This window comes from Pseudopodoces humilis, chromosome 3 (assembly GCF_049639895.1).
Source record: "Pseudopodoces humilis isolate 2021_Gansu_Grassland_sample_001 chromosome 3, ASM4963989v1, whole genome shotgun sequence".
Lineage (NCBI taxonomy): Eukaryota > Metazoa > Chordata > Aves > Passeriformes > Paridae > Pseudopodoces > Pseudopodoces humilis.
In genome coordinates, this window is record NC_142202.1 from 22,724,010 (window position 1) to 22,737,357 (window position 13,348).

General features: G+C 38.4%; 1 protein-coding gene across 6 annotated transcripts in view; it reads left to right on the forward strand.

The window, feature by feature from the left end:
* The window catches only part of UBR2 (ubiquitin protein ligase E3 component n-recognin 2), a 55,251-nt gene continuing 41,903 nt past the window's right edge, over positions 1–13,348 (forward strand). For all 6 annotated transcript variants that reach the window (XM_088052562.1, XM_014252878.2, XM_005523370.3 and 3 more), the window contains exons 1-6: positions 1–156; positions 5,302–5,561; positions 7,897–7,975; positions 9,384–9,497; positions 12,461–12,588; positions 12,810–12,948. In XM_088052562.1, the coding sequence (XP_087908688.1) occupies positions 79–156; positions 5,302–5,561; positions 7,897–7,975; positions 9,384–9,497; positions 12,461–12,588; positions 12,810–12,948 (798 nt within the window). In that variant the 5' untranslated portion in view covers positions 1–78. The remainder of the gene's footprint in view (positions 157–5,301; positions 5,562–7,896; positions 7,976–9,383; positions 9,498–12,460; positions 12,589–12,809; positions 12,949–13,348) is intronic.

The window sequence follows — 13,348 nt, forward strand, 5'->3', positions numbered from 1 at the left end:
GCGGCCGCCCGGGCCCCGTTCCGGCTGTCCCGGCTTCGGCCTCGGCGGCGCGGGGCAGGGGGCAGGAGGAGGGAGAAGATGGCGGCGGACCTGGAGTCAGAGGTGCAGGCCATTGACAAGAGCCTGCTGGAGTGCTCCGCCGAGGAGATCGCCGTGGTGAGGCGGCGGGCCGGGCGCTGGGAGGGAGCGGGGGCTCGGAGGCCGCGAGAGGCACCGGCCTGGGGAGCCGTTCGCGGGGCCGGGGCGAGGCCGCTCCGCGGGGTGAGCGAGCTCTCCGGGAGGGGCTGACCCTGCCCGGGCTGGCTCTGAGGGCACCCCCGGCCGGCAGCGATGTCCCGCTGTGGCCTCAGCGCGCTGTTGTCGCCAGCGTCGCTGTTGCAGCAGCCGAAATCCATGGCAGCGATCAGCCAGCTTTTCCTGTTGTGCCGGCTGGCGCAGGTGGCTCCCTGGAAGCTGCCTGGACGTGGCCATCCCCTGCCGGGGGCGGCCGGGCATCGCGCCCCTTCCTTCACTGCTTCCTGGGGTTACGTTCCTGCGCCTCTGCTGCCCTTTCGCCTCTCTCTGCCGGCAATCACGCCTAGACCTGAGGAGATTCCCCCCGCATTAGTTTTGGTGGATGTCTGACCCCAAAACGCCTTACAATGTTGAAATGCCATTACAGGATTCTTCCTTCCTCCCTGCTATTAAAGATGCGGTTCTAGAAAAGCTTGCAGTAGTTGATTTTAGGATTATTAGAATGGGGTGTTTGTAGAGGAAGTATTAGTAAAATCGGTGTAATATTTGAATAAATCTACTTCTGGTTATATACTTTTCCTGCTCTTACAAAGAATATTTGAAAGAGGAATGTAGACTCTAGTGTAAAATCTTCGGAGGAAGTTTAATTTCTGGCATAAATGTTTGTCCATTTAGACACTTGGGTATTTGAGGAATTGGATGTGTATGTTAAAGTATTTAGGTTAATCATGTGCATATCTGTAGGATAAAACCTTGAATAGTTGTCTGTGTCTCAGTGGGAATTACATTGCCTGCTTTCCAAATGAAAATAAAAGACTGTTACAATTCAGATTATCCTCAGATTATGTTTGTGTATCTTTAATGCAGACAAAGATATGATTAGATGGGCAAATGTGCACAGTTAGCTGTATTCTAGCTAGTTTACCTCCAGGATTAGTCTTCCTTCTTCTCTACAGCTAACCAAATAATTCTATCAAACATTTATAAAGTAGTCCAAATTGAGCCCAAATTACCTCGTCTGTGTGAATAGCAGATGGTTTTTTTGGGTCACACTGTAGGTAAGCTCAAGGCAATCATGCACCCAGGGGAATACATTTAGAAATTTGCTATAGGTAGAAGTGCCAACTTAAATGTAGTCAATTCCTTCTCATTTTTATTATCTGTCATCACCTGCACAAGCTCCAGTTCTGAAATCTCTAATTCAAATCTAGCATGGTTTTTCTTGCTCCTCTGCTGATAGCATTACTTTGCTGATAGCCCAATATTAACAAAACAAATACCATCCCAAAGCAATAGTTGCAGCACTTAAGGCTTCAGTTTCTCATAGCAGTAACTTAATGATAACTTCCAAAGAACAAAAATCAAAAAAAAAAGTTCTCTGTAACATAACGTGAATCTACATTGCAAGTTTTTTGGTGGTTTTTTTTTTTTTTTTTTTTTTTTGGTAGCTAAAACCCCCATAAATTGTACCTATTGGGTTTTGAAACAGAGAAGTGAGTTGTGTTACGGCTTATTAATATTCTGCATTTTGTTTTCCTGGTATCTCTTACTTAGCTGGGAATTTAATAGAAACCCTGATGAACCATTAGGTATTTACTTATGTAAGATGTGGTTTGATCAATGCTTTGCACATTTTTTTTTTTCCCAGGGCAGTTAAAGTTGCAGGAGAGTGTGAGGAGGGAGGAAGTGGAGTACACTTCCCTTTTTAATAGAAACCTCTCTTGGGAGAGCAGAATATTAGCTTTTTTTGTGTGTGATTTCAGGTTAGAAGATAGACAAATACTAATTTAAACCTTGCCTAAATGCAGAATGCTTTTATGAAAGAAAAAATTCCAGGGTTTTGAGTAGTTTTTCTGGAGTTCAGTGCTCCCCAGGCAGCAATTTAGAAAGGCAGTGCAACCTATGTATACCTGTGTATATATTTCTATTAACAGTATTACTTGCACAACAGACCTGTGAGTTGCCTTCCTGGCAGCTCTTGGAGTCACATCTGTTTCCTTGTCCTAGTAGCCTGGATTTCCTTCTGATATTGTTTCATCCAGGACCTGATTTTCAAAACTGTATGCACAGTTATGTGTATAAAACTGTCTCCACAAACAGATTTAGGTTTGATGATGTTCATCATTGCCACACCTAACTTTCAGACAACTAATCCCAGAATTTTTGGGATGGGAAAGCCGTTTACTCGAGGAACAAGAATTTTCTCTGCCTAGGTATTTGCCTGAGCTTGTAGTGTAGCTAGTATGCACTGTGTGTTTTCTAGCTAGAAATTAGTAATATACTGCTGAATTAAAAGACTGAAGTTAAAGATATTTTGCTGAAAAAATCCTGCAGTTTAATAACTAGTATATGCTATAGAAAATAATGTAAAAACAAGCTTATTAAATGTAAATAATGGAAAATATTAAGTCACTACCACTGTGATTGGGTCAGTTCCTGGCGGTAGTAGCTATTTGACAAAGCTGATGAAAGGAGAGGAAAAATGAATAAAATATAAAAGTAAAAAATAAAATTCTTTTTGAAAACTTTACTTTTTAATCTTTTTTTTCGGTGACATTCTCTGAATCCTGGTGGGAATGGTGAATTTATCTGTAAACTTTTACATTCTTGGCTATGGCTTTTTGGCAACCTTTCCCCATGGACTTCCTTGGGAAAAAACTGGGCTTTGACCATCAAAGCTAGATGGATATAGAAAGATTTAGCAGATCAATCATGACTCTAAGAAATCAAACTTAGGAAAAGAGAAGTGAAGAAAGTACCCCGACGAATTAGCTTTATTTAAAGTACCAAGTTCTACTTTAGAGAAATGTATCTAGTAAATGAAACTACTTCAATATATTTTTAAAAAAAAGCAAAAATGCAGCCTGCACAGATGCTCAGCTGACTCTGAATGTCTATATCCTGAGGAACTTACTACAACTGTGTTATCTCAAACATAAGTTCTTTAGATTAAGTCATAAATAATTCAGAGTAAATCAAGCTCTAACATTTGATTGCCAAACCCATTTATTTTGGCATAATTAATTCTGTGTTTTCATGTGCAGTTTTAGGTTGATTCTGAACGCTTTTTTTCAAAGTTGCCAGGGGGTATCTGGTTGATGATGACATAAGAAATGTCATGCTGAGGCTGTTTATGTAACACAGGATTTAATCAGTGGACACTTGCAGTATCTGGTTGCTCCCATTTGTTCATTATAAAAAACTTGCAGTCTTAACTTTAGAAAGGTTTAAACCTTTCTAAATTTGTTATCCACAAGGCAGAGATAAAACGAATGTTGTCCTAGAGTATTTTTTTATTCTGTGTGTATATACCAAGGGAGGGAAAAAAACTAGGAGACGCTGTGAGTTTTTAAGTGTCTTAGGGCAGTTCAGTAGTTCGATGCCTTTTAAAAATTGCCAACATTGTTTTTTTGCAATTGTTTAAGAGAATTGTGAGTTGACCTTGGCTGGGTGCCAGGTACCCGCCAAAGTTGCTCTCTCACTACCCTCCTCAGCTGGAGAGGGGAGAAAATACAACAAAAGGCTTGTAGTGTTGATAAAGAGTGGAGAGATCACTCAGCAATTACTGTCATGGGCAAAACAGACTTGACTAGGGGAAAAATTTATTTCGTTTATCACCAATCAAATCAGAGTAGGGTAATGAGAGACAAAACCAAATGTTAAAATTACCTTCCCTCCATCCTTCTCTTCTTCCCTGTCTCAAGTTCACTTGTGTTTTCCCTGCCTCCTCCCTTGAGCAGCATAGGTGGATGCAGAATGGGGGATGTGGTCAGTTCCTGCATTCCTTCCTCCTCAGGGGGAGGATTCCTCACATCCTTCCTCTGTTCCAGCGAGGGGTCCCGCCCATGGGAGACAGTCCTCCATGAACTTATGTCAGTCATGGGCTACAGTTCTTTGTGAAGTGCTCCAGCCTGGGTCTCTCACAGGGAGTGTGGTCCTTCAGAAACAGGCTGCTCCAGTGTGGGTGCCCCACGGTGTCACCAGTCCTGATAGCAAGCCTGCTCCAGCATGGGCTTTTCTTGCATGGCTTCATAGGTCCTGCCAGGAGCCAGCTCCAACGTTGGCTTCCTACTGTGGAGTCACAGCCTCTTTGGGGCATCCAGCTGCTCTAGCATGCCATCGCTGTTGGATCTCTGTTCCCCACAGGACCTCTGTAGGCTGCAGGGGGATATCTGCTCTGGTGTCTGGAGCACTTCCTGCCCCTCCTTCTGCATTGATTTTGGGGTCTGCAGAGCTGTTACTCTCCCGTATTCATACATCTCGCAGCTGCAATTCCTCTCTTTTTGTGCCCTTAAATATACTATTCCCTGTTAAATCTGTTATCCCGGAAGGGCTACTGCTGTCTCTGACTGGCTCAACCTTGGCCAGCTGTGGGTCCATCTTGGAGCCATCTGGTGTTGGATCTCAGACATGGAGAAGCTTCTGACAGCTTTAATAGAAGCTAGCCTGTAGTCCCCTTGCTACCAAAACCTTGCCTCACAAACCCAGTGCAAGAATTCATGGATCTAACATCACACTTGAAATAGTAATTCAGATGAGTTATTTTTGTTGCAGGAGAAACCAAAACTCCCTCATTTTCACAGGTGATTTGTTGAAATTAAATGAGAAAGGGACTGTTACCTAATGCTGTGTTTGCTTTTCTCCATGTACTTTTTGTCTCTGTTCCTTGCCAACTCCAGGCTCATGCTGATCCTCTGTGTCCCAAGCTGGCGGCATCTGTCTGCACTCCAGAGAAATGTGACCAATGTAGTCTAGGCCATATCCTAAAAATCACTGCCAATATTTTACTGGTTATTCATCCTGGAGGAAAATTTTAGTGAATTTTTCTCTTAATTCTCTGTATGTCAAAAGGATAAACTGTGTGAGCAGGGAAACAAATTACTCTTTTCCTAACATCTGTCTTTTGTGATCATTTAGATTTAACACTTAGAAGGAAGCATGGCTTTCTAGTTTTGCAATGCTATTTTACATCCTTCATATAGAAATAAAATAACCTAAATGGCTAGAACTATGTTTGGTGTGTTTATTAATGAAGAATTTGTGTTCTCATTTCTTCTTATATAAAAGAAATGGCTGCAAGCAAATGACCTTCAGAAAGAAGTGTACCAGCATCTGGCCTATTATGTACCAAAAATTTACTGCAGGGGCCCCAACCCTGCCCCTCAGAGAGAAGACATGCTGGCACAACACGTTTTGCTGGGACCAATGGAATGGTATCTTTGTGGTGAAGATCCTGCATTTGGTTTTCCAAAGCTTGAGCAAGCAAACAGACCTTCTCACCTCTGTGGCCGTGTCTTTAAAGTGGGAGAGCCTACATATTCTTGCAGGTAGTTCAACTTAACATTGTGAAATATTTTATGATTTATGAAGTCATGGAACATTTTGCAATAAGATTATACTGTCCTAATGAAAAGTTAATACCCAAAATGTGTTTTTAAGGTAACCTTGCAGTCTTCCATGACAGGTGGGATCAGGGGAAAATTAACACACTACAGATGTATAAATGGAGAAATATTAATTAATGTAGTGTAGAATGTTTTCTTTACAAAAGAAATGAAAGACTCAGAAAGTATTTGGGGTGACCTTTCAGGGTGTTAGTCAGAAATAAGTGGGAAAGTGTATGTGTGTGTATTTTGGGTATTTAATATTGGCTGTTAGTGTTCATCCTGTGTTTTAGACCTCTTTCCATGACCTGCTAAACTAATCTAACAGATGCTTAAAACAAGTGTATTAGCTTCTAGCTCCTTCCCTACCTCTATCTCTAAATTACAAATACTTTAACTTGAAGGAGAACAGGAAGTTCCTAACCAATTACAAGTATTTAAAAGAATCTTCAGTTTTAAGCCATTGTATTACTACCTGTAGGTTCATTTTCATCTTATATTTTCTGAACTGTTTGTAGTTTAAAAGTTTTGTTTGTGTCACAAATTCCTCTCATTTCGTGTGGTTTCCACCACTTACTGGGACACTTGAACACTTGGTGAGGTGACATGGGGACAGAATGTCTCTCTAATTTCAAGGGTTTACTTGTCTGGGTTTCCATCCCCTTCATTTGCAAGGGAAGAATGGTAGTGGAAGAATTTTTCTTTCTAGTGCTCTCCTCTTACAGAAGCATACCTTACTGGCCTTTGGGTTTGAAAATGCTTTGAGACCTCTTTACAATGAGAGGGATAAGACTAAACTGATAGGTACTTCAGATACATATTGAGTTGTCAATCTTGGAAAAGCAAGTGTGTTTAGAAGAAAATTGCAGAATTTCCAGCATTTTCATTGCTCTATATGAACAGTATTTCATTATTAGCATACTGAGGATGGAGTCCCTCTCTTTTTTTTGTTGATTGGGAAACATTTGATTCCTGTTGTGTGTTAATTTTCTTTAACTTATGGCTAGTAATGAAGAATAATCAGAGTTTAATTTAAGCTTTCATTATTTTCCAAGTCCACATTATAGCAGTGGATTTTCTGTGTAGTTGTGCAGCTTACAGGTCTGTTTCTGCTTTAGGTATAGGCACAGTTACTTGTCTGAGAAATTACTTGACAAATGGTACTGAGTTTGTAAGTACACTGCCACTAGTGCACTTGAGAATGAAGAATGAACATTCAATATTGTAGAACTGATCTACCAAGTCCTGCAGGCACATTGTTGCATGAAGTGGTGGTTTATTTGTTTGGTTTTTTTTGATCTAAAAAAAATAATGCCATGGACATAAACTGTTCTAAAACAAAAAGGCTTTGTATAATTTTGCTTTGACATTTTTACCATTTGTGGCTCTTCTGGAGAAAACGTGCATAGTATGTCATGCATAGTAAGTTATGGTTGCCTGATGATCTTTCCATCATTTATTTTGAGAATTTTTGATAATGAGACTTCATGTGATCTCTAGTGTTTTCTTTTAAACAAAATAAGTTGTTTCTCTAAATTCTAGTTTTAATAATAATCATAAGACAGACATTTTCTTGCTATTTATTTTTACATTGCAAAACCCAGCTGCCTTAATTTTGCAGTGCCTTGAAGTCAGTTGCATTAAGTGAGTTCATGCATTTTCAGTGTTTTTCAGGGAGACAGTTAAATATAATGCATAATTATCTCATTTGTTTTAGCCCTTTTTACCAGAAATATTCCTTCTGTCTAATAAAGGAGACAAGACATTATGGTCTCTGATCTCCTGGTTGAGAAAATTGTGTTCTTGCAGCTCATCAGTGAGCTTGTAGGGCTGAACTTGGAAGCAGAGGTTTGATTTAGTCTGTTGCGTGCTATCTTTCTTCCCAGTTTTCAGTGAAAAATGTCCTGTCTGATTGCTGGAGATCATTAATGCTGGTACTCTGTACTTGAGAGAACTTACTTGGGTTATGTAATTCATCTGTTTATTTGCCTGTATACTTGTTTCACCTCTTGAAGGCAATATCTGTATTATGCAACTAGACATACTACCCACACAGTATTTTAAAGGCTCTTATGTGTGAGAACAGGTTTTTTTTCTATTTCATTTGTTTCCCCTCTTTAAAGCCATCCCTTTCCTCTTTCAGAGTAATATATACATTAGTTAGAAGGTTTATACGGATGATATTTGAAAATTATCTGTTGTAAAATGTGTAATTAAAGGCAAAAGCAAATGTTTAATGCTTTTTTTTTTCCTTTCTTTCTGTTGTTGCTGTTCTCAGAGACTGTGCAGTTGACCCAACTTGTGTGTTGTGCATGGAATGCTTTCTTGGAAGCATTCACAGAGAGCACCGATACAGGGTTAGTGATCCTGCAGGTTAATGACATAGTTATTATTGATTTTGTGTGTGTGAAACAGTTTCGAGTTTAAGAATGTATACAGTATTTCCAAATGCTGAATAAACACAAAGTTCACAATGTCTGCAATAATCTTATGTGAACTTGAGTGTTTTGATCTGAGTGTAACTTCCGGAAGTTAACACTTTAAAATATTGAGCAATTAAATTTTATGTAAGTTAAGCTTACATATATATGTTATTTTGAACACATTCCCTTTAGTGAATTTTACACTGGGTTTTGAATTGTTTTGACTTCTGTGTTTGACTGTTTTAAAAAGCTATTGAAAAACCTTTATTAAGAAGCCTCTTCTATGTAAAGCTTAAACATAAAGTTAAAATAGAAAATGAAAACTGTAAATGGTATTTATTTTAGTAATATAATGTTATTAGTAGTACAGATGAGTTTAAAAAATCCTGCAAACAAAGCCAAGAAGACCTTGGTGTGTCTTTAAACTAAAAAGTTACATGAAAACTACCAGTGCAGCCTTTCTGTAAATCTGTTCTTTACAACACTGCACTGCTGCTAATGTAAATCTGTTCACTGCATGGTTAAACTGAGCACTAGGATTCAGGAAAAAACCTCCAAGCACAATAAGTTTTATCAAGAAAGCCAGCCAAATCTGCTGATAACAGCTTACTTCTTGTACATTTTGAGCCTATTGAATTAACAAGTCTAAGTAACATCTGAAAGTGTAAGTAAATGTTCTTTCAAATGTCTGTCTAGTTTTATTGAACCTGTAAGATGTGCCTGTACGTATAGACTATATCAAGTATACCAAAACTAGGTGAAAGAAAAATTCTTCTATGCATCAGCTAATAGGTGTGATTCAAAAAAGAAGTGGTATTATGCTTATTAACTTGAGGTGGTCTTTAAAATAAATTGTCTTAAAACAGTGTAAATATTGCCTTACATTTTCCAATGCTTTTTTTCTGTGCTTACATAGGTGAAAAGTTTAAGTCTCTCAATTCCTTTTGTTGTAAAGCACATCTTTTACTCACTTATAATAGTGCCATGTGAAATGATTTAGCTTTGTTCAGGTTAAAACTGTGAGAATTTGGCAAAGTACAGATGCCATGGCAAGTAATAGATTCAGAAAATCTGAAAACTTCAGGTGAGCCAGAATGGAAATGTTTGAAGGTGTTTTGCTGTTCAGGGTTTTTTCTTTTGATGCACACTGATGTGGTAGACAAGCTCTCAGTTGTCATAAAAGTAGACATGATTCCACTGCTATTTTAGCAGGGTACTGTCTAAAGCTATGAGGTGTTGTTATCATGCTTTTGTAGTACAGCTGTGACTACTCATTTCTTATTGTGCATATATGATATATATGCATACTCACATGAACTGTTTTGGTTTTAAATAATTTCAGATGACAACATCAGGTGGAGGAGGTTTCTGTGACTGTGGTGATACAGAAGCTTGGAAGGAAGGTCCTTACTGTCAAAAGCATGAACTTAACACTTCAGAAACTGCGGAAGAAGAGGTAATTACAATGGAGGCATCATATTTCAAAACATTGTTAACTGTGTATATGTGTATGTATATGTATAAATTGTTCCCATGAGGTTATTTTTCATCTTGTATACTCTGTATGAGAGGTTGTAGGGACTTTAATAGTAAAATTTGAACCACAGTGTTAGACAAAAATTAATGTCTTAAGAAGTACCTGAAAATGTGTTCTACTTAAAGGCTTCTCTTTATATGTTCTTTGTCACCTCTGCAGCTTTAGTTCTGTTTCTTTGTTTTTCTGTATATTCTGAGAGGTCAAGGGATTCTGCCACATGCAAAAAATAAAAATTTGCACATAATCATTTGCACCAAGAAGCCAAATTCAGCTGTCTGTGCAACAAATATTTTGATTCTTACCAAAGGGAAGTGTGTATATTTTTAAAATTCAAAATACCTTGCTCTCCTTGCTCTCACAGCAAAGTCATAATGGAGATACAAGGCAGAGGCCTCTAAAAGAGCTTGTTTGGTATGGAGAAGGTAAATAAAGAACACATCTTCACAACAGATAGATAGCATAACAACTTGGATATATTAAATGCAAAAATGCATGCCACATCTTACAGGAGGAACTCAAGCTGTTGGACTAACCACTGCAAAACACTGTTGTTAAAAGTTTATGCATGTTTGAAAGGAAATTTAACATGGATTAGAGGGAAAAATTACCAATGGCCATTTAAAATTGTAGTAATTGTTTGGTATGGGAAATGTTAGTGTCTTAAGTTACTGGACACCAGAGAAGCATTCTGTCTTCTGCTTATAGTCTTATCTGTTATTACATCTCAGGAGTGAATGTGGCTAATTTGGCTTCTGGCCTAGCCACTCATATCTGTTCTTACATAGTATATAGTGTGTATATATAGATATAGATAAATAGATAGATAGATAGATAGATAGAGATATATATAGATAGATATAGATATATATAGCTATAGATATATATAGTATATAATACTGTGAGATTTTTTAAAAGGGAAAATCTAAGGCAAGCATTGGTAGTAATTTTGCTGATCTGATGGTTTAAGTGAAGCAACTGTAATTGTATTTTCAGTGACAGTGGTCTTTCTAAAGATCTAAAGATCCACTTTCTAAAATCTGTTCTCACTCTCTAGCTCTAAGACTCTAGCATGGCTGCTGGACTCGCCACTTGGTCTATGTGCCAGGTCACGTTAATTAGCAGCCTTAGGAAACTCCTGTTATGAAATCTTGGGTGGACTGCTACTTCTGTGCCCAAAAACACTCAAACAGTGAGTGTGCCTGACAGAAAAATCAAGGTTCTGGGCAGCTTTGTGTTTCTTCCCCATAAACCATGGAGACTGAAATCTCTCATGCAGTGTTATTTGAGGTAGATTAAGGATGGTTTCTTAAGCATTATTGGAGCTTATTTCCTGCCTTGCCCAGGTATGTGCCTTTGTTGAAAGTGCTGGGAATGGAGGGAGAGCTGCTCCTTACGGTTTGCCTTTGCTTTTGGTGGCTGATATTTCTTCATAACCTGGATAATTTTTAAATGAACAAAAAAAAAAAAGAGAGAAATGGCAGTTGTTACCACTCTTGTAAAGCTTCCAAATATTCCCAAAGAATCTTGGGGTGTAGGGGATAAACTTTTATTAGTACAGGTGAATTGCTGACTGTCAAGCAATTCTTGTCAAAAACTTGTCAAGCAATTCATCTGCTTTAGATGATGCAAACTTAAGTTGAGAAAAGATTATTGTGGCCATTTTTATACAACCTAAGCTGTAGTGAAGCATAGAATTTAGTATTAGGTAATCCTAAACCAGAAATTGGGTCACTGTTATTTTAATTATCTAACAATTACACATACGTCAAAATAGCAAATGATGAATCGGGTCAGTGACCCAGTGTATAGTGTATGCCCAGGTGACTTGCAGGTTATGCAGCCTTGCCTTTCCAGGTTTGTAGAAGAGCAACTAGTTGTTCTCAAACTTTTGATACAGTAAAAGACAACTTTCTTAAGAGAAGAGGTTTATAATGTTTTCTATTCACCGTCCTTAAAATGGACTGGAGAGAAATGGTAGTGGTACCTGCACTATCTTATTCAGAGTTGCCTGCGGTTCTCCTTTGCTGCCCCAAAAAGTAGTCCATTCGACTCAGCAGACTGGGGCAGCTCTCCTCTTCCTTCCTCTTCCCCTCCACATTTCCATTCCCTCACCTGCAGCAGCCACCATTCTGCTCTGGCACAGAGAGCTGGAGAAGTTTGTAAGGGCTGCTGCAGTTGTCAGATGGAGAGCAGAAAATGGGCACAAATGGTTGCACGGTCCGCGGACAAAAAGGGAGCAGCTCTCTGTGAGCAAGACTGAGATATGGACAGAGCATTATGAAACCTATTTACGTTTCAGCAGCTAATTATTTATATACCACAGCATATAAGAGATGTGCATCATAAATCATGATGCCAGTGTGCTGCATGTTGTATAAGCCTGGATAGATAAGACTTATACCTTTTAATGCATGCTGCATATAAAACAGGACATGAGATGCATGGTCGTTTGTATTCTGCAGTTTATTAATATTGATAAATGGAACAAAAGATACAGGGATTTGAAATTATGGTTTTGTAGGCATAGCAGAAGGAGATTTTAATACAGCTGAGGTTAAAGTTCTTCCAAAGATCTATCTTAAAAGGTGTGCAGGAGTGAGACTCTCAAGAAGAGTGAGAATGGAAGAATGTGTCAAAATGTAAATGGGTGATCAGAGGCAAGTTTACATTCAGGTACTGAATGTTAGATTAGAGCTTTGGTGACTGTCAGTGTAGAACTGGAAGAAAACAGGATGATTATTGACTGTTCTTTTCAACTGAAAAGTCATTTAAAGAAAGACATCATTAAAGATTCTTACATCATCTTTGATAAGGAGAGGTGCAAATTGGACAGTTTTGAATGTCATTTAACTCCTTGTTTGCTATTTATATTTACTTTCCAGGATCCTCTTGTGCACTTACCAGAAGATATGGTAGCAAGAGCTTATAATATTTTTGCCATTGCATTTAAATATGCAGTAGATATATTAACATGGGAAAAGGAAAATGAATTGCCTGGACTAGAAATGATGTAAGTATAATCTTTGTCTTCTGCCTTTTAAAGGCTTACAGATATTTGCAGTTTAAAATGCAAGTTCTGATTTAAGAATCTTTTCTGCTTCTCCTAAAATTGTCAGAAATATATTGTATACAATAACTGTAATAGATTTGTATTTTTCATATTTTTTCCTTTGCTCTTGCTTTTACTTTGACGTGACTTTAAATGACATAAATTCAATCCTTGCTTTGAAGTGAGAAGAGTGACACTTACTACTGCATGCTGTTTAATGATGAAGTCCATACCTATGAACAAGTTATTTATACTCTTCAGAAGGCTGTCAACTGCACACAGAAGGAAGCCATTGGTTTTGCAACAACAGTAGATAGAGATGTAAGTGAATGAATTGTTAGAACTTTTAATTATCTTGACCTAATGTTTGTTTTATGAGTATACTTACTTTAGTCTGTTTTCCCAAAGCATGTGGTTAATGTGAGTCTGTGAGTCCTGTGTGTCATACCACATAAAATGCCTTAATACTAAATACTAAATGTCTCAGTGCCTAAATACTATTTGGCCAGTCCAAACCAGACCTGATACTGAATATGTTTCAATGTAAATGTATTCTAGGAGGTCTTTTAAGTGCAATTACCAAGGTGTTTCTCACTCCTCTGTCGAGGACAGGTAGGAGATTTGGCCCTTCCCTTACTGAACCACAGAGCTGATATTGAAAGAGCCCCTAAATATGTTCCAAACATAGGAAATGCTTCTCAGAGTAACACCAGTTAAGTGT